The sequence below is a fragment of the Mobula hypostoma genome, chromosome 14 (genome assembly GCF_963921235.1).
Source record: "Mobula hypostoma chromosome 14, sMobHyp1.1, whole genome shotgun sequence".
NCBI classification, from domain to species: domain Eukaryota; kingdom Metazoa; phylum Chordata; class Chondrichthyes; order Myliobatiformes; family Myliobatidae; genus Mobula; species Mobula hypostoma.
The window spans coordinates 40,870,707-40,892,119 of record NC_086110.1 but is presented as its reverse complement, the minus strand read 5'-3'; the positions used below and the strand labels follow the sequence as shown (position 1 = coordinate 40,892,119).

Here is a 21,413-nt window from a genome sequence, read left to right as displayed (position 1 = left end):
CTCAACACGAAGAAACTCAAACTTCAAACAATGGCGACTGAAACTGAAGGAGGGTGAATTTTCTGTGCTTGTCCGGCCACTGAGAGACATGGACAAGGAAATGCATTTCAAATATTTTCAGATGTCGGTAGGTAGATTTGACGATTTGGCTCATCGTCTCCAACCATTTATTTCGCATCAGTGTACACAACACAGTATACTCAGAGAGTGGCAATCACCATTCGAGTTTTAGCTTCAGGTGGAAGTCAACAGACTGTAGCAGCTAGCTACAAACTGGCGTCAAGCACAAGGTCCTCCATAATTTCAGAGGTCCGTTACGGAAAGCATTGCAGCCAGAGTTCCTTCCCTGCCCTTCAGTCCCCCAATGGGAAGCTATTGCAGCGTAGGAGGAAATGCGATGCTAACAAGCGGACCAATCACAGTTGTCGCCGTCTGCATCGCTGCAACGCGTAGTTACATTTTTGGGGAGGTGCACGTCAGGCTAAAGCGTAGGGTACGCGGCTACGCTATACCTACGGCGTAGACCTAAACTAATAGAAATAAACAAGAATGTTGGAGACAACCAAAGAACTTGCTGTGTATGTTATATTCTTTGTTAAAAGGTTACAGCTGAACTTTGTGTCAATTTCAGTTTCACTGAGCTATAAACGTGTTTAAAAAAAAGCTTGAATTATGTTCTATAAAAGAAAATTACCTTTTTTAAATCCAGAGAAATTGGTGCCATTTCCATTCTAGTACATGGGGTCAGTTTGATAACAGAATGCACCAGGAGTCCATTGCTTTGGTCAAAAGCATTTGTCAAGGTTGGCTGGAAAACAGAATACAGGATTTGGTATGACCAAGGTTTTACTTAGACTTAACTACTAAAACTTTAAAAAGAAAATCAATGCTCAACACAAAAAACATGTTCGTCCAATACAAAAAGTAATTGTTAATCAAAAAAGAGCAACCAATTTTCTTTAGAGAACTGATCCATGGTATTTACTAAGTGCTCCTAACTTAACAAATGTTTCCAAGATGCTTCACACAAGTGTCCAGTAAATTTAATCCAACTACACTATGACGGGGGCACAGACCTGGCAAATTTTATTGTGACTTAAATGAGGAAAGACAGGAGGGAAGTATTTTCAGACAGTAATTTTACAGCCCAAGGTATTGGCAGCCGAGGGCACTGATGACCTTGGTTGTAATCATTACTGGAGAAGGAAGACTAATTTTTCAAGGTGTCCCATGTACGCAGGAAATACACTTTATACACACTAGACTCCATAAACAGCGATGGCCAGATAATACATTTCAGTCATAGTGAATAATGAGAAAATACTGAACAGAGACATAGGAAAACTCCTGCCCTTCAATGCAATAAATCCTACCGAGATTTATTACATCAAACTGTAAGAACAGACATGACCTCGCTTTAATGTTGTATTATACAAGTCAATCCAGTGTAAACAAAAAATTGTTAACTCATTGTAACTATGTCACAAACATAAGCTAGCCATAGGAATCAGGCCTCAAAACAGAAACATCTATAATATGTTTAAACAGTTTATTCCCTGAAAGAAATGTTGCTATGACTCAGTCTTCAGATTTCACAAAAGATATATGCAGAATCTTAAAGTAATAGGTGAGAAGGGTGAGGCAAGAGGATAAAGAAAAAAATCCTCCTTCAAACAACATACAAACATGATTTCAATATTCAATTATAAATATTCAACTTACCAGGTTATAACCATTATTCCTTGAACAATGACATCACATTAGTACTCAATTACGTGATACATGCTTACCAAATATCTCAATAAATTTAATAAAATAAAATTGAAGTGAACATGGATAATTTTCACTTCAATAGGTTACCTGTTGTGGATGAAGTACAGCTTCTGTGTTCAATGGATCTGGGTTCAGAAACTGCAAAAGTCTGTGTAAAACAATTGTATACATGCTGATAATGGGAAGAATAGATATGAAAACAACGCAGCGTAATCACACCAGGCCAGGAAGCACCTTTAGAGAGTAAAGGTTAATGATTCCATCCCTTCGATTTCAGTTATTTTATTAGAATATACAGAAAATAGAGAATTTACAATAACCATACATTAAATTTTAATGCATTTATGCAACCAAATGAACATATTTAATACTTTTCACACCCTTTTATAAAATCTCTTTGCATTTAATTTCTTTTAATCAAAAATAATAGATGCATAAATAGAAAATATAACCAATGTACTTGTAATATTTTAACATGTTGTTTTAAATGAAACAGTAGCAAATAATGACAGGACCCATCTCCCTAACCCCAACCCAAATCTCAAATCAATTCACTTCCTTGTTTCCTCTTGTCTAAGAAAATACAAGAGTGTAATGATTACTCAAATATCTTAGTCCATCCTGTGGCATGACTATCCATTTGGAGATACATTTTTGATTTCATCAGGAGAGGGGGAAAATAAATAAGGAGATTGGGTGGGGAAAGTACAAGTAAATGTCACTCCACTCTTTAAGAAAAGGGAAAGGCAGCAGAAAGGATATTACAGACCAGTTAGCTTTACCTCAGTAGCTGGGAAGATGTTGGAGTCAATTGTTAAGGATGAGGTTATGGAGTACTTGGTGATACAAGACAAGATAGGACAAAGTCAGCATGGTTTCCTTAAGAGAAAATCTTGTCTGACAAAATTGTTGGAATTCTTTGAGGAGACTACAGGTTGGAGAGATAAAAGGGATACAGAGGATCTTGTATATTTGGACTTTCAGAAGGTCGTTGATAAATTTGCAGCCAGCAGGGTGAGTATCAGTGCAGTAGGGATGCAGAATCAAAAAGGGTAGCAAATACAGTACTCAAAGTGTTATATCTTAATGCACGGAGTATAAGAAATAAGGTGGATGATCTTGTTGCACTATTACAGATTATCAGGTATGATGTTGTGGCATCACTGAATCATGGCTGAAGGATGGTTGTAGTTGGGAGCTAAATGTTCAAGGTTACATGTTGTATTGGAGGGACAGGAAGGTAGGTGGTGGGGGGTGGTGGCATGGCTCTGCTGGTAAAGATGTGACATAAGATTGGAAGATCTTGAACCCTTGTGGGTTGAGTTAAGAAACTGCGAGGATAAAAGGATCCTGATGGCAGTTACATACAGACCTCCCAACAGTAGCTGGGATGTGGACCACAGATTACAACAGGAAATAGAAAAGGCATGTCAAAAGGGCAATGTTATGATAGTCATGGGGGATTCCAACATGCAGGTCGATTGGAAAAATCAGGTTGGAAATGGACCTCAGGAGAGTGAGTTTGCTGAATGCCTACAAGATGGCTTTTTAGAGCAGTTTGTCATTGAACCTACTAAGGGGATCAGCTATACCGGATTGGGTCTTACGTAATGAACCAGAGGTGATTAGGGAGCTTAAGGTAAAAGAACTCTTAAAAGGCAGTGATCACAGTATGATTTGAGTTCAACTTGAAATTTGATAGGGAGGAAATAAAGCCTGACGTAGCAGTATTTCAGTGGAGTAAAGGAATTTACAGTGGTATGAGAGAGGAATTGGCCAAAGTAAGTTGGAAGGAGATGCTGGCAGGGATGACAGCACAGCAGTAATAGCTTGAGGTCTGGGAAAACGCAGGATAGATATATTCCAAAAACAAAGTAGTACTCAAATGGCAAAATAGTACCACAGTGGCTGACAAGGGAAATCAAAGCTAATGTAAAAGCAAAACAGGGCATAAAACAAAGCAAAAATTAGTGGGAAGAGAAAGGATTGAGAAGCTTTTAAAACCCTAAAGAAAGCAACTGAAAGAATCATTAGGAGGGAAAAAATAAAATATGAAAGCAAGCTAGTAAAGAATATCAAAGTGGACAGAAAAAGCTTTTACAAGTATGTAGAAAACTAAAAGAGAGAAGAGAGTGGATATGGGACCACTAGAAAACGAGGCCAGAGAAATAATAACAAGTGCCAAAGAGATGGCAGATGAACTAAATGAGTATTTTGTATTAGTCTTCACTATGGAAGACACTAGCAGTGTGCCAAATGTTGAAGGGTGTGAGGGAAGAGGAGTGAGTGCAGTCACTATTACAAGGGAGAAAGTGCTCAAAATGTTGAAAGACCGAAGAGTACATAAGTCACCCAGACCAGATGAACTGCACCCTCGGGTTCTGAAAAGAGGTAGCAGTGGAAATTGTGGAGACATTAGCAATGATGTTACAAAAATAATTGGACTCTGGCTAGGTGCCAGAGGACTAGAAAACAGCAAATATCACTACACTCTTTAAGAAAGGGGGAAGACAGCAGTAAGGAAATTATAGACCAAGTAACTTGTTCAGTAGTTGCGAAGATGTTGGAGTCAATTAAGGATGAGGTATGGAGTACTTGGTGACACAGGACAAGATAGTGCAAAGTCAGCATGGTTTCCTTAAGGGAAAATCTTGCCTGACAAACCTGTTGGAACTCTTTGAAGAGACTACAAGTTGGAGAGAGAAAATGGATGCAGTGGATGTTGTATATTTGGACTTTCAGAAGGTCTTTGACAAGGTGCCACACGAGTCTGCTCACCAAGTTAAGAGCCCATGGCATTACAGGAAAGTTGCTGGCATAGTTAGAGCATTGGCTGATTGGCAGCAAGTGGGAATAAAATAATCCTTTTCTGGTTGGCTGCCAGTGACTAACGGTGTTCTGCAGGCTTGGCGCTGGGGCCGCTTCTTTTTATGCTGTATATCAATGATTTAGGCAATAGAATAGATAGCTTTGTTACCAAGTTTGCAGATGATATGAAGATTGGTGGAGGGGCAGGTAGTGCTGAGGAAACAGGTAGGCTGCAGAAGGTCTTAGATTAGGAGAATGGGCAAGAGAGTAGCAAATGAAATACAATGTTTGAAAATGCATAGTCATGCACTTTGTAGCAGTAATAAATGTGCAGATTATTTTCTAAATGGGGAGAAAATCCAAAAATCTGAGTTGCAAAGGGACTTGGTGCTCCTTGTACAGAACACCCTAAAGATTAACTTGCAGGTAGAGTCGTTGGTGAGGAAGGCAAATGCAATGTTAGCATTCATTTCAAGAGATCTAGAACATAAGAGCAGGGATTTGATGCTGTGGCTTTATAAAGCAGTAGTGATGTCTCACCTTGAGTACTGTGATCAGTTTTGGGCTCATCTAAGTAAAGATGTGCTGGCATTGCAGAGGGTTCAGTTGAGGTTCACAAGGATGATTCCGGGAATGAAAGGGTTATCATGTGAGGAACATTTGACGGCTCTGGGTGTGAGCTAGCTGGAATTTAGAAGGATGAGTGGGGATCGCATTGAAACCTTACGAATATTGTAAGACCTAGACAAAGTACATGTGAAAAGGACGTTTCCCACGGTGGTGGAGTCTAGGACTAGAGGGCACAGCCTCAAGATAGAGGGGCGTCCATTTAAAATAGAGATGCAGAGAAATTTCTTTAGCCAGAAGGTGGTGAACTTGAGGAATTTATTATCACAGGCAGCTATGAAGGCCAGGTCATTGGGTGTATTTAAGGCAGAGCTTGACAGGTTCTTGATTGGACAGGGCATCAAACATTACGGGAGAAGGCCAGGGCTGAGGTGAAAAAAGGATCAGCTAAGATTGAATGGCAGATGTCACGAACCCCATGACGGGTTGAAAAGGACCAGCAGAAATGGAACACACCTGGAGTCCGGTTTACTATAAATTAAGACTATATTTATTACTACTACGAATTAGTATCATTAAACAGAATCATACAATACAGGTTATAAACTGTTCTATATATATATATATATATATATATATATATATATATATATATCCGTAAATGTGTGTGTGGAAACAAAAAAAATAATAGTCCGGGAGGTAGATATCAGTCTTACGGTTTCAGGTAAGTTTAAGCAGTTCAGTTTACTTTGTGTTGCGTTGAGTTGAATTGAATTGATGGGGCGGGGGGGAGAGAGAGGGGGGGAGGGGAGGGGGGAGGGAGAGAGATGATTGAGTTGATGTTCAAGTTGGCAGCTTTAGTTGTTCTTGCTTCCGAAGTCTTCAGAGTCACTTCGTGTGACCCCCACACAGACACAGATGGCCAGAGCCCGTTCTAGGGAACGGTCTACTAACCCACGGCACGGGTTCACCACCAGCAGACCCCCACAGGCAAGCTCTTACCAGCACTGGTAATCACGGGTCAAAATTAATCGGTCCGTGGCCTCCACCCTCGTGGTGGTCTTAAACTTCACCAGTGGTTTCTCGGGTAGCTTCGCAGTTCTCTCGTGTCGTGTCTCCTCTGCTGTTATCAGACCAAAGGATCCGCTTTTTATAATCCATCCAAAATTCCAGGCATCCGTTAGCTCAACCGCTCTGAGCTGTTACCATGGTGACTTCCCAGCTCGTGCCGTACTATATCTCTCTCAAGGCCACAATTAAAAGTGTTATCAAAACAAAGTCAGAGTCCTCTCTCTCTTTTAATTGCCTCCTTGTTCATTAGACTGCTGAATTTTCTAGCAGTTTCTCACCTGCGTGACACAGAGCAGACTCAACAGACCAAATGACCTAATTTTGCTCCTATGTCTTATAGCATGTTTAATCTGTCTTTTTAAAATCACTGCAGAGGACAATTTTGACATTCTTGCAACTTAATATGTGGTTATTTTCAAAGTAGACTGCAGCAGTACTTTAGGAGCCAAAACCCCAATTAATTTTCCCTTCTCTAATTCTGTAGTACCAAACGTTCCTGTTGTGCTAATGCATTTATCTTATAGCAAGGATAAAATCACGACTTGCAATTTAGAGCTCAGAACTCCTTAAGAGTCAAAAGAACATTCAAAATGAACTCTGTTTTACAAGATTTTCAATAAAATTATATTACAATAGCAAATACTTAACTTGTAGATGCTGACTTTTCATCGCTCCTCTGAATTGATGTGGATGGGATCCGGCTTTTATACCTGTCATTACGGAGGTCAATCCTACAATGAAAAAAAAAGAACAAAATAACACAACGTACAAAATTATTCACTAAACTTGATGTGGAATATTTAAGGCAGCTTGGGTTTTTTTCATTTAGAAATGCTTAAAAGAATGAGAAACTTTATTGATAGGAAATGAGGAAAGCTAGTGGATCATGCTCTGGAACAGAGAAGGCAATCAGATTTGAAAGAGGTATTGAAAATTATTTGGAGTGTTGGAAGGGTAATCAACAGGTTATTGAGATATCAACTTGAGGCCAGTATCTTAGAAATCAGTACTAAGTAAAAAGTAAGAGTAGATTTTGTTTCCAAATGTAGGAAAACATTGAAAGTAAGAGAAGAAAACTAAAATTAATCATAGTTTTGAACAGAAAAATTTTGAATGACACAAAAACATAATTCCAGAATTCAGTTGTTTTTACAATAAAGTTTTTTACTTGGCTTTACAGACACTTGTGCTGAATTTCTCATGATACTCCTCTCTGCGTATGTCTTAATGAAAAAAGGTCATCAAGGCACTCAGAGTAATAGAGCACAGAAACATACCCATTTGGCCCTTCTAGTCCGTGCCAATGTGCTCTTCTGTCTAGTCTTATCTACCCACACCAAGACCATAGCCCATCACACTTCACTCATTTGTGTACCTACATATTGTCACTGAACCTGCATCTACCACCTTAGGTGGCAGCTTGTTCCTATGAGTGAAGTTTCCCCTCAGGTCACCCTTAAATATTTCACTTTTCATCCTTATCCTATGGCCTCCGGTTCTCGTTTCAGCCAACCTCAACAGAATAAACCTGCTTGCCCTTACCTTATTTATACCACTCATGATTTTGTATACCTCTATCCAATCTCCCCTCATTCTTCTATGCTCCAGGGAATAAAGACACAACTTAGACCATAAGACCATAAGAGATAGGAGCAGAAGTAGGCCATTCGGCCCATCGAGTCTGCTCCGCCATTCAATCATGGGCTGATCCAATTCTTCCAGTTATCCCCACTCCCCTGCTTTCACCCCATACCCTTTGATGCCCTGGCTAATCATGAACCTACAGTGGCACCCCGGTCAAAATTTCTGTTACTGTGAATAGCAAAGCGAGTAAAAGATGAACTGATCTTCAAAAGGCATAAAGTTAAAGATGACACATTTCTTTAATATTTTAAGAAAACTTTTTTATTTCCATCTTTTACAGTTTCAAAATAACAAAAAAGGAAAAGGGCCCGAAACAAAAGTTTGGGCACCCTGCTTGGCAGTACTTAGTAACGCTCGCTTTGGCAAGTATCACGGCTTGTAAGCACTTTTTGTAGCCAGCTAAGAGTCTTTCAGTTCTTGTCTGGGGGATTTTCACCCATTCATTCTTGCAAAAGGCTTCTAGTTCTGTGAGATTCTTGGGCCGCCTTGCATGCACTGCTCTTTTGAGGTGTATCCACAGATCCTAGATGATGTTTAGGTCAGGGGTCTGTGAGGGCCATGGCAAAACCTTCAGCTTGCGCCTCTTGAGGTAGTCAATTGTGGATTTTGAGGTGTGTTTAGGTTCATTATCCTGTTTTCATCTTCGGCGTTTTTTTTTACAGACGGTGTGATGATTGCTTCCACAATTTGCTGGCATGTGACCCCCTGCTTTTCGAACATTTGCTTTACGACACCTCGCTGTTACGAAAGACCTACATTAGTTACCTGTTTTTGCTAACAGAAGGTGTTTTCACTGATATGAAAAAAGACAGCGCGCGAAAAAAAGGCAGCGCGCACCCCGAGCAGCCAAGCTCCTCCCCCGGAACTGCATTCTAGCTGGCACTGCTTAAACGCATGCCTGTGAGTATCTGTGCCTTATGTCGATTTATTTTGAGCATTCGTTAGCAAGATGAGTTCTATTGTATCGGAAAAGCCTAAGAGAGCTTGTAAGGGTGTTACACTTGGTGTAAAATTAGACATAATTAAGCTTTTCGATCGTGGTGAACAAAGTAAAGACAAAGTGAGTTTGGCTTGAGGAAGTTGACGAATATGATGTTGAAAAGGTTTTGGCATGCCATGACCAAGAAGTGATAGATGAAGAGCTGATGCAATTGGAAGAGGAAAGGATAACAATCGAAACCGAATGCAGTAGCGAACAGACCGAAAGTGAAGTCGTCCAGGAACTGAATGTGAAGCAACTGCGTGAGATTTTCGCTGCAATTGACAACAATGATTGCAGAAAAGTACGACTGTAATTTTGAAAGGGTACGTAGGTTTAGGGCATATTTGCAGGATGGTTTGAGTGCTTACAAAGAACTGTACAATAGAAAAATGCACGAGGCTAGCAGTCAAGCATACTGTCATTTTTCAAGCCTTCCACATCAGCCATAGCAGACCACAAACCTCAACCTCCGACATCGAGGCAGGCAGGCATAGAAGAAGATGACCTGCCTGCCCTGATGGAAACAGATGATGATGATGAGATGACACCCCAGTGTCCCACCACCCCAGCCTCCGACGACTCAGCCTAACACACCATCAGTGTGCTCGTTGTCTTCCCGATTCCAGTAAGTGATACTACACTGTACACACATTATTTCTACTTTATACAGGCTGTGTATTTTTATGTGTTATTTGGAATGATTTGGCAGCTTCATAGCTTAAAGGTTACTGGAGAGAGTGCTTCTGCCAAAAGCGCTTGCGCCGAGTGTTACTGCCGAGAGCGCTTGCGTGAGATTTTCGCTACGGTGGACAGTGCAATAATTGCAGAAAAGAATTTCTACTTTATATAGACTGTGTACTTATCATACAATTCCTGCTTTTACTACATGTTACTGTTATTTTAGGTTTTGTGTGTTATTTAGCATGATTTGGTAGGTTATTTTTTGGGTCTGCGAACGGTCACAAATTTTTCCCATATAAATAAATGGTAATTGCTTCTTCACTTTACAACATTCCAGCTTACGAATTGTTTCACAGGAACGCTCTACCTTCGGATGGCGGGGGAAACCTGTATTTAATTGAATTCATTCTTCCCTCTACCAGTAAATGTTCCCCGTGCCACTGGCTGCAACACAAGCCCAAAGCATGATCGATCCACCCCTGTGCTTAACAGTTGGAGAGAAATTCTTTTCATGAAATTCTGCACCCTTTTTTCTCCAAACATACCTTTGCTCATTGCAGCCAAAAAGTTCTATTCAAAAGGTTCAAAGGAACATCTAAGCAAGTCTGATTCATTTTGGAAACAAGTCCTGTGGGCTGATGAAGTTAAAATAGAACTTCTTGACCTCAAAAGAGCAGTACATGCAAGACGACCCAAGAATCCCACAGAACTAGAAGGCTTTTGCAAGGAAGAATGAGCGAAAATCCCCCAAACAAGAATTGAAAGACTCTTAGCTGGCTACAGAAAGCGTTTACAAGCTGTGATACTTGCCAAAGAGGGTGTTACTAAGTACTGACCATGCAGGGTGCCTAAACTTTTGCTTCCGGCCCTTTTCCTTTTTTGTTATTTTGAAACTGTAGAAGATGGGAAAAAAAGTAATCTTGCTTAAAATATTAAAGAAATGTGTCATTTTTAACTTTGTGCCTTTTGGAAATCAGGTCATCTTTTACTCAATTAGCTATTCACAGTAACAGAAATTTTGACCGAGGTGCCCAAACTTTTGCATGCCACTGTATCCATCTCTGCCTTAAATACACCAACGGCTTGGCCTCCACAGTCACTCGTGGCAACAAATTTAAATGGATGTCCTTCAATCCTGAAGTCGTGCTTTCTTGTCCTAGAATCTCCTACCATGGTATTAACTTTGCCAGATCTAATCTGTTCAGGCCTTTAAACATTCGGAATGTTTCTGTGAGATCCCCATTCATTCTCCTGAACTCCAGGGAATACAGCCCAAGAGCTGCCAGACATTCCCCATATGGTAACTTTTTTATTCCTGGAATCATTCTCGTGAATCTTCTCTAAACCCTCTCCAATGCAAGTATATCCTTTCTAAAATAAGGAGCCCAAAACTGCACACAATACTCCAAGTGTGGTCTCATGAGTGCCTTATAGAGCCTCAACATTACATCCACGCTCTTATATTCTATACCTCTAGAAATGAATGGCAACATTGCATTTGCCTTCTTCACAACCAACTCAACCTGGAGGTTAACCTCTAAGATATTTTGCACAATGACTCCCAAGTCCCTTTGCATCTCTGCATTTTGAATTCTCTTCCCATTTAAATAATAGTCTGCCCATTTATTTCTTCCACCAAAGTGCATGACCATACACTTTCCAACATTGTATTTCATTTGCCACTTCTTTGCCTAATTCCCTCAACTATCTAAGTCTCTCTGCAGGCTCTCTGTTTCCTCAACACTACCTGCTCCTCCACCTATCTTTGTATCATTGGCAAATTTAGTCACAAATCCATTAATCTCATAGTCCAAATCACTGACATACATCGTAAACAACCGACCCCTGTGGAACTCCACTGGTAACCGGCAGCCAGCCAGAATATGATCCCTTTATTCCCACTCTCTGTTTTCTGCCGACCAGCCAATGCTCCACCCATGCTAGTAATTTCCCTGTAATTCCATGGGTTCTTATCTGGCTAAGTAGCCTCATGTGCGGCACCTTGTCAAAGGCCTTCTGAAAATCCAAGTATACCACATCTACTACATCTCCTTTGTCTACCCTGCTTATAATTTCCTCTAAGAATTGCAGTAGGTTTGTCAGGCAGGATTTTCCTTTCAGGAAACCATGCTGGCTTTGGCCTGTCTTGTCATGTGCCTCCAGGTACTCAGTCATCTCATCCCTAACAATTGATTCTAACAACTTCCAAACCACTGATGTCAGGCTAACAGGTCTGTAAGTTTCCTTTCTGCTGCCTCCCACCCTTCTTAAATGGCAGAGTAATTTTTGCAATTTTCCAGTCATCCGGTACAATGCCAGAATCTATTGATTCTTGAAAGATCATCGTTAATGCCTCTGCAATCTCTCCAGCTACTTCCTTCAGAACCCGAGGGTGCATTCTATCAGGTCCAGGAGATTTATCCACCCTCAGACTATTAAGTTTCCTGAGCACCTTCTCAAGTCATAATTTTCACTGCACAGACTTTACTTCCCTGACACTCTTGAATGTCCGGTATACTGCAGACATTTTCCACTGCCATCTTTGCATCTCTCATTACAATACCTCCAGTCATTTTGTATTGGTCCTATATCTACCCTCGACTCGCTTTTACCTTTCATATACTTTAAAAAGAAAAAGCTTTTAGTATCTTCTTTGATATTATTCATCCATTCACCATTACTCAGGTCCTCGTGTCTCAGCAACATCCTTGTAAATTTTCTCTGCACTCTTCAAAGCTGAAGGTTGGTGAACAGAACTGCACACAGTGCTTCAAATTCAGCTTCACAAATGTCTCGTATAACTTCAAAATAACATCCCAACTCCTGTACTCAATATTCTGAATTATGAAGGCCAATGTTTCAAAAGGTCTCTTTATAACCTAATCTACCTGTGACGCCACTTTAAAGGATTTATGGATCTGTATTCCCAGATCCCTTTGTTCTACCACACTCCCCAATTCCCTACCATTCATGGGTTTGTCCTGCCAAAGCACAACACCTCACATGTCTGTATTAACTTCCATCTGCCATTTTTCAGCACAATTTTTCAGCAGGTCTAGATCACACTGCAAGCTCTGATTGCCTTCTTCACTGTACACTACTTCCCCCATCTTGGTATAATTTACAAATTTGCTGATCCAGTTTACTATATTGTCATTGAAATCATTAATAGATGATAAACAACAATGGACCCAGCACCTATTCCTGCAGAACAACACTAGTCGCAGGCCGCCAGACATAGAGACAACCATCTGCTACCACTCTCTGGCTTCTCCCACTAAGCCAATGCTGAATCCAATCTACTACTTCATCCTGAACGCCAAACAACTTAACCTTCTGGACCATCCTGCCAGGCAGGAGAGATACATATCAAAGAAGTAGTATTCTAAAGGCAAGGAAATGCAACTGCAGCTGACAAGGGAAGTCAAAGTCAACATAAAAGCCGAAAGGAGGACATATAATACAGGAAAAATTAGTGGGATGTTAGAAGATTAGGAAGTTCTTAAAAACCAACAGGAGACAACTAAAAAGTCATAAAGGGAGAAAAAATAGAATATGAAGGTAAACTAGCCAATTATATTAAAGGATACCAAAGGTTTCTTCAGATATATAAAGAGTAGAAGAGAAGTGAGAGTAAAAATCAGACCACTAGAGATGTAGTAATGGGAGACAAGGAAATGGAGGAGAACTGAAGTAGTATTTTGCATCAGTCTTCACTATGGAAGACACTAACAGTATGAAAGTTCAAGAGTATCAGGGGGCAGAAGTGACTGATGTTGCCATTACTAGGGAGAAGGTAGTTGGGAAACCGGAAGGTCTGAAGTTTGATAAATCACCTGGACCAGATGGACTACGCCCCAAGGTTCTGAAAGGGGTGGCTGAACAGATTGTGGAGACATTATTAAAAATCTTTCAAGAATCAATATATTCTGGCATGGTTCTGGAAGACTAGAAAATTGCAAATATCACTCCACTCTTCAAGAAGGGAGAGAGTCAGAAGAAAGGAAATTGTAGGCCAATTAGTTTGACCACAGTGGCTGTTAAGATGTTGGAGTCAATTATTATTAAGGATGTGGTTTTGGGGTAGTTGGAGGCACATGATAAAATAGGTCTCAGCCAACATGGTTTCTTCAGGGTAAAATCTTCCTTGACAAATCTGTTGGAATTCTTTGAACAAATAACAAGCAGGATAGAGAAAGGAAAATTGAGAAAATCTGTAGATGTTGTGTACAATCCTTGATTTGAGCAAATACTGTGTAAATATTGCCCATACACAATTGTCAGTCGGCAAGAAATAACAGATTGTACACCGCATAAAATTGTAAAGAAAGTACGTTTACAAATTTCAGCTTTATTGAAGTTGGTATGAAAAAGAAAAAAATAAAATGGCCCTTTTCAGTTAACCCAGTCCAAATATGCACATAAAGTTGGAGCTTATCTTGAAGTTAGCATTTTACTCATATGCTGAAACCATGGTCTGTGTGAAAACACACACCACATTCCAAACGTTGCTTGAAATCCATCTCAAATAAAAGGATGCTCTCTAGGGAGTATTGGCCCTCCTCCTTGGAGACATTCATCTGCACAAAGCACTCTGTGCAAGGGGGACGCTCCTTCCCATAGCATCCTCAGCCATCTTCCCTCCTGTCCTCTCCGCAACTCCCCACAAAGGACCCGTGAACCACACTGTCCATCACAAATCTCACTCTGCCCAGTTCTCTCTAGAACCTTCTCCCAATTCCACCACCCTGAATTGACCAACACAAAATTCCTACGTTGAACATCATAGCCCCTTTTAGCCGAAACCAAACAGTCTATCAGTAGTATACACAGCTTTTACAGACCTGCTAAAATGAAATATCCATAGCATAACAGTAGAAATCTTAACCAGAGCATTACATATGTCAATGATTTGGATGAAGCAATTGATGGCTTTGTAGATGATACGAGGATAGGTGGAGGGGCAGGTAGTGTTGAAGAAGCAAGCAGGCTGCAGAAGGGTTTATACAGAAAAATGAGCAAAGAAGTGTCAGATGGAATACAGTGTCAGGAAGTGTACAGTCATGCACTTTGGTAGAAAAAATAAAAGCACAGATTATTAACTGAATGGAGAGAAAATTCATAAATCGGAGGTACAAAGGGACTCAGGAGAACTTGTTCAGGATTCCCTAAAGGTTAATTTTCAGGCTGAATCTGTGGTGAGGAAGGCAAATGCAGTGCTAGCATTCATTTCGAGAGGACTGGAATATAAAAGCAAGGAGGTAACGTTGGGGCTTTCAAAAACACTAGTGAGGCCTCACTTAGAGTACTGTGAGAAATTCTGGGCCCCTTCTTAAGAAAGGATGTGCTGACATGGGGAGGGTTCAAAAGAAGTTCACAGAAATGATTCTGGGACTGGAAGGCTTATCACATGAGGACGTTTGATGTCTCTGGACCTGCACTCACTGGAATTCAGAAGAATGACAGGGGGGATCTCATTGAAACCCATCAAATGCTGAAAGATCTTGATAGAGTGAATATAAAGAGGGTGTTTCCTATGATGGTGGAGTCTAGGAGCAGACAGCACAGCCTTGGAATAGAAAGACATCCATTTAGAATGAAGACGAGGAGGAATTTCCTTCGCCAGAGAGGTGAATCTGTGAAATTTGTTGCCACAGACAACTGTGGAGGCCAAATCATTTGGTATATTTAAGGAACGCACACAAACTGCTGGAAGAACTCAGCAGGCCAGGCAGCTTTTTGTGTGTGTTCCTCAGATTTTCAGCATCGGCATATTTAAGGCAGAGGTTGATAGATTCTTGATTAGTCAAGGAAGGTTACAGGGAGAAGACAGGAGATTGGGATGGGGAGAGAGCCATGATAAAATGGCGCAGCAGACTCGATGAGCCAAATCGCCTAATTCTGCTCCTATATCTTATGGTCTTGTGCAGGACATTGTCAAAGTCATTGATAAAATTCATGTAGGCAACATCCACTGCCTTTCCTTCATCAACCTTTCTCAAAACCTCCTCAAGAAAACCAAGGATGGATATACATTATCTACCATGCACAAAGCCATGTTGACTATCGCTAATCAGGCTCCCTCGATCAAAATACTTGTATATACTGACCCTTACAATACCTTTCAATAATTAAACCATAACAGAAGTCAGACTCACCGTATTATAAATTCCTGACTTACTTCTAGAGTCTTTCTTGAACAACGGTCCAACATTTGCTCTCCATCACCTCATTTGAGGTTAAAGACATTTTATATACAGTATCTCTGGTAGGGTCCCCCGCAATTTCTGCATTAGCCTTCCACAGGGTCTGAGGGGACACCTCGTCAGCCCTGGGATTTATTCAGCCTAATTTGCCTCAAGACAGCAAGCACCACATCTTTTGTAATCTGGATACAGATCATGATCTCACTTCTCTTTTGCCTCAGTTCTATAGATCCTGTAATCTGTCTCCCAAGTAAATACAGATGCAAAAATTCATTTAAGATCCCATCTCTTTTAGCTCCAAGCATAAATGACCACACTATTCTTCAGGATGAGCAATTTTACACTTTGCTTTTAATATATCTGGAATTCTCCTTCACCTTGTCCGCCAGACCAAACTCATGTACTTTTTTAGGCTTCCTGATTTTCCTCTTAAGTGTTCTCTTGCTATTCTTCTACTCCTCAGGTGCCTCATTTAATCCTAACTGCCTATATCTGACATGGAGCTCCTTCTTAACTGGAACCTCATTATCCCACAAAAAACAAGGTTTCATGCACTTTCCCATGCTCCAAGTTCATCTTATTTACAATACTCCTTGCATTGAAACTTATGCAACTCAAACCATACTCTGCCTTTCTATTCTCATCTTGACATGTTGATTTAATATCTACTTACCCCACCTGCCTCGGCCACTCTGGTTCTTGTCCCCTGTAACTCTAGTTTAAACCCTCCTACTCCATGCCTGCCCTGAGCAGGCTGCTGGCGAGGATACTGGTCACCCCCTAGTTCAGGTGCAAACTGTCTCATTTGTATAGTTCCCATCTTCCCTAGAAGACAGCCTAATAACATAAAAACCTGTGTGACCCCTCCTGCATGATCTCCTTAGCCATATGTTAAACTGCATTATCTTCCCATTTGTGGCCTCACTGACATATGGCATGGATTCCAATCTGGAGGTCAACACTCTGGAAGGCCTGTACTTTAACTTGGCACTTAACTCCCCAAACTCAATTTTAAGGACCTTATCACCCTTCCTGCTTATATCATTGGTTCTGATGTGGACCATAACCTCTGGTTGCTCAGCTTAAGAATGATATGGACTTGATCCTCGATATCGCTGACCCTGGCACCTGGTGGGCAACATACCAGTTGGGAATCTTGTTCTCATCCACAGAATCTCCTGTCTGTCCCCCTGAACAGTAAATCCCTTAACATTATTGTTCGCCTATTCTCCTCCCTTCTCTTCTGAGTCACAGAACCAGACTCAGTACCAGGGATCTGACTGCTGTGATTTTCCTCTGCTTGATCACCACTCTCCCCCAACAATATCAAAAATTATATACTTGTTATTGAGGGGAGCAGCCATGGGATATAAAGGACCAAACGGGAAGTAAAATTGATAATTTACCTTGTTAAAATGAAAAGAAATGGAGATAATAGACTGGATCATAGCTGATTGGATCCACTCAACTATGAGATCACTCACGCAACCCAACTCTCCCACTGTGCTAGCTCCTCAGATACACAATACATTTACACCACACAATTACCAACCTTGTAGTGTACCATTTTTTCCAGGAATGTTAGAGTATGTCACAGATGAGTGCGAGAGAAAGGTGGTCAGATGAGTTTCACATTCCTGCACTGCAGAATGCAGGTGCAAATATCTTGAGAACATCAAGTGCATACGGGAGTTGGCAACTTTCTGCAATACTATCAACACTGTATTATATTCACAAAAATAACTCATCCTAACTTTTACATCATTAACTCTTACTGGCGCATACCTCTTCATTTACAAAGCTATTTCTTCTATAGCAAATAGTCATAGTCATACTTTATTAATCCCGGGGGAAATTGGTTTTCGTTACAGTTGCTCCATAAATAATAAATAGTAATAGAACCATAAATAGTTGAATAGTAATATGTAAATTATGCCAGTAAATTATGAAATAAGTCCAGGACCAGCCTATTGGCTCAGGATGTCTGCCCTCCAAGGGAGGAGTTGTAAAGTTTGATGGCCACAGGCAGGAATGACATTCAGTGCTGCATCTCGGTGGAATGAGTCTCTGGCTGAATGTACTCCTGGGCCCAACCAGTACATTATGTAGTGGATGGGAGACATTGACCAAGATGGCATGCAACTTAGACAGCATCCTCTTTTCAGACACCACCGTGAGAGAGTCCAGTTCCATCCCCACAACATCACTGGCCTTACGAATGAGTTTGTTGATTCTGTTGGTGTCTGCCACCCTCAGCCTGCTGCCCTAGCACACAACAGCAAACATGATAGCACTGGCCACCACAGACTCGTAGAACATCCTCAGCATCGTCCGGCAGATGTTAAAGGACCTCAGTCTCCTCAGGAAATAGCGACGGCTCTGACCCTTCTTGTAGACAGCCTCAGTATTCTTTGACCAGTCCAGTTTATTGTCAATTTGTATCCCCAGGTATTTGTAATCCTCCACCATGTCCACACTGACCCCCTGGATGGAAACAGGGGTCAGCGGTACCTTAGCTCTCCTCAGGTCTACCACCAGCTCCTTAGTCTTTTTCACATTAAGCTGCAGATACTTCTGCTCACACCATGTGACAAAGTTTCCTACCGTAGCCCTGTACTCAGCCTCATCTCCCTTGCTGATGCATCCAAGTATGGCAGAGTCATCAGAAAACTTCTGAAGATGACAAGACTCTGTGCAGTAGCTGAAGTCCGAGGTGTAAATGGTGAAGAGAAAGGGAGACAAGACAGTCCCCTGTGGAGCCCCAGTGCTGCTGATCACTCTGTCGGACACACAGTGTTGCAAGCACACGTACTGTGGTCTGCCAGTCAGGTAATCAAGAATCCATGACACCAGGAAAGCATCCACCTGCATCGCTGTCAGCTTCTGCCCCAGCAGAGCAGGTCCAATGGTGTTGAACGCACTGGAGAAGTCAAAAGACATGACCCTCACAGTGCTCGCTGGCTTGTCCAGGTGGGCGTAGACACGGTTCAGCAGGAAGACGATGACATCCTCAACTCCTAGTCGAGGCTGGTAGGCGAACTGGAGGGGATCTAAGTGTGGCCTGACCATAGGCCGGAGCAGCTCCAGAACAAGTCTCTCCAGGGTCTTCATGATGTGGGAGGTCAATGCCACCAGTCTGTAGTCATTGAGGCTGCTGGGGCGCGGCGTCTTCGGCACAGGGACGACGTAGGACGTCTTCCACAATACAGGAACCCTCCAGAGCCTCAGGCTCAGGTTGAATACATGGTGAAGTACTCCACATAGCTGAGGGGCACAGGCTTTGAGCACCCTGGTACTGACACCATCTGGTCCTGCAGCCTTGCTTGGGTTGAGACGTTTCAGCTGTCTTCTCACCTGTAGAGCTGTGAAGCCCACCGTGGTGGTTTCGTGTGGGGAAGGGGTATAGACATGAGGGCAGGGTGGGGGACTGTGAGGAGGGGTAGGAGTGGAGAGTGGAATATGTGTTGGTTGGGGGCCGACAACAAATGGCTCATGTGTGGGATGGACAGGGGCCACACTGTCAAATCTGTTAAAGAACAGGTTAACTTCATTGGCCCTGTCCACACTGCCTTCCGCTCCTCTGTTGCTAGTTTGCCGGAACCCAGTGATGGTCCTCATCCCCCTCCAGACCTCTCTCATGTTGTTCTGCTGGAGTTTCCACTCAAGCTTCCTCCTGTACCTGTCTTTAGCCTCCCTGATCCTGGCTTTCAGGTCACTCTGTATTGCCCTCAGCTCCTCCCTATTTCCATCTCTAAACGCCCTCTTTTTAGCGTTCAGGATGTCCTTAATGTCCTTTGTCACCCATGGCTTGTTATTTGAATAATGAAGGACAGTTCTTGTCAGAACATTGCAGTCCACACAGAAGTTGATGTGATCAGTGATGCACTCTGTGAGCCCATCAATATCCTCTCCATGTGGCTCACAGAGTGCCAGCCAGACTGTCACCTCAAAACAACCCTGGAGCGCCTCATAAGCCTCCTCCGACCATTTTCTCACTGTCCTCGAGGTTGCAGGTTTACTCTTCACCAGAGGCACGTAGCAGGGTTTTAGACGTACCAGGTTGTGATCTGACCTTCCCAGTGGGGGGAGGGGAGAGGAGCTGTATGCCTCCTTAACGTTAGCGTACATCGAATCCAGAGTCCTCTTCCCTCTGGTTGTACAGCTCACATACTGCGTGAAGTTGGGCAGTGTTCTAGCCATGGTAACCTGGCTGAAGTCACCCGAGATGGTAATGAGGGCACTCGGGTGCTGGGTTTGTAATCTGGCTATGACGATGTAAATGATGTTACACGCCGACGTCGGGTTGGCAGAGGGAGGGATGTACACAACAACCACAATTGCATGTGAGATTTCCCTTGGCAATAATATGGCCGGAGTCCAACAGCAAAAAGTTCAATATCCGGGCTACAAACCCATTCCTTGATCGTAATATGCCCAGGATTGCACCATCTATTATTTACCAGAACCGCCAGCCCCCCTCCTTTATGCTTACCGCTCTCAGTGCAATTCCGGTCAGCTCGAATGGTCTGGAAGCCCTCTATGGAAACGCTTTAATCGGGTATGTCCTCATGCAGCCACTTCTCATTGAAGCACATGACACTGCTCTCCCGAAATGTTCTCTGACTCCTGACGAGCACAGTCAGTTGGTCCATTTTATTCCCCAGCGATCTCACATTTCCCATGATAAGAGAGGGGAGACACGGCTTATAACTTCTCTTCTCCAAAAGCCTCTGTTGTCTCTACCCGGTCCTCTTTCCTTGCCTTTTTGATCTCCCTCTGCATCCTCTGTGTGTTTTAATGGCTCACTGTGCCAAAATGCTGATACAGGTTTCCCCCGCCATCTGAAGGTAGAGCGTTCCTATGAAACGGTTCGTAAGCCGGAATGTCGTAAAGCGAAGAAGCAATTACCATTTACTTATATGGGAAAATTTTGTGAGCGTTCGCAGACCCAAAAAATTACCTACCAAATCCTGCCAAATAACACATAAAACCTAAAATAACAGTAACATATCGTAAAAGCAAGAATGCTATGATAAATACACAGCCTATATAAAGTAGAAATACTTTCCCACAATCATTGCTGGCACTGTTCTCTGTAGCGAAAATCTCACGCAAGCACTCTCAGCAGAAAACCTCACGCAAGCGCTGTTGGCAGAAACACTCTCTACAGTAACCTTTAAGCTATGAAGCTGCCAAATCATACCAAATAACACATAAAAATACACAGCCTATATAAAGTAGAAATAATGTATGTACAGTGTAGTATCACTTACGGGAATCCGGAAGACAGCTTGCCGAGCACCCTGATAACGGTATGTTAGACTGAGTCGTCCGAGTTTGGGTGGTGTAGTGGCCCCCACCCTCCGGGCAGAGAACTGATACTGATCCGCGAAGCATGCAGGGGTGCAGCAGTGGCCGGGAGGCACACAGCACATCTTTAAGAAAAAGGCTGAAATAAACATGCTAATTAATTAGGTGCCGCCTGGCACGTAATTGTCGGCCCAGATCAGAGGCGATGCAACCGGCAATCACCCCTGATCTGGGCCGACATTTACATGTCGGGCGGCACCTAATTAATTAGCATGTTTATTTCGGCTTTTTTCTTAAAGATGTGCTGTGTGCCTCTAGGCTACCGCTGCATTCTTCGCGGATCGGTATCTGTCCGCGGCCCGGGGTTTGGG

General features: G+C 42.3%; 1 protein-coding gene across 8 annotated transcripts in view; it reads right to left on the bottom strand.

Annotated features, from left to right (window-relative positions):
* The window catches only part of tdrd12 (tudor domain containing 12), a 200,053-nt gene that overhangs the window by 128,758 nt on the left and 49,882 nt on the right, over positions 1–21,413 (bottom strand). For all 8 annotated transcript variants that reach the window (XM_063066982.1, XM_063066989.1, XM_063066990.1 and 5 more), the window contains 3 exons: positions 6,869–6,950; positions 1,861–1,923; positions 695–808 (listed from right to left, as the gene is read on the bottom strand). In XM_063066982.1, the coding sequence (XP_062923052.1) occupies positions 695–808; positions 1,861–1,923; positions 6,869–6,950 (259 nt within the window). The remainder of the gene's footprint in view (positions 1–694; positions 809–1,860; positions 1,924–6,868; positions 6,951–21,413) is intronic.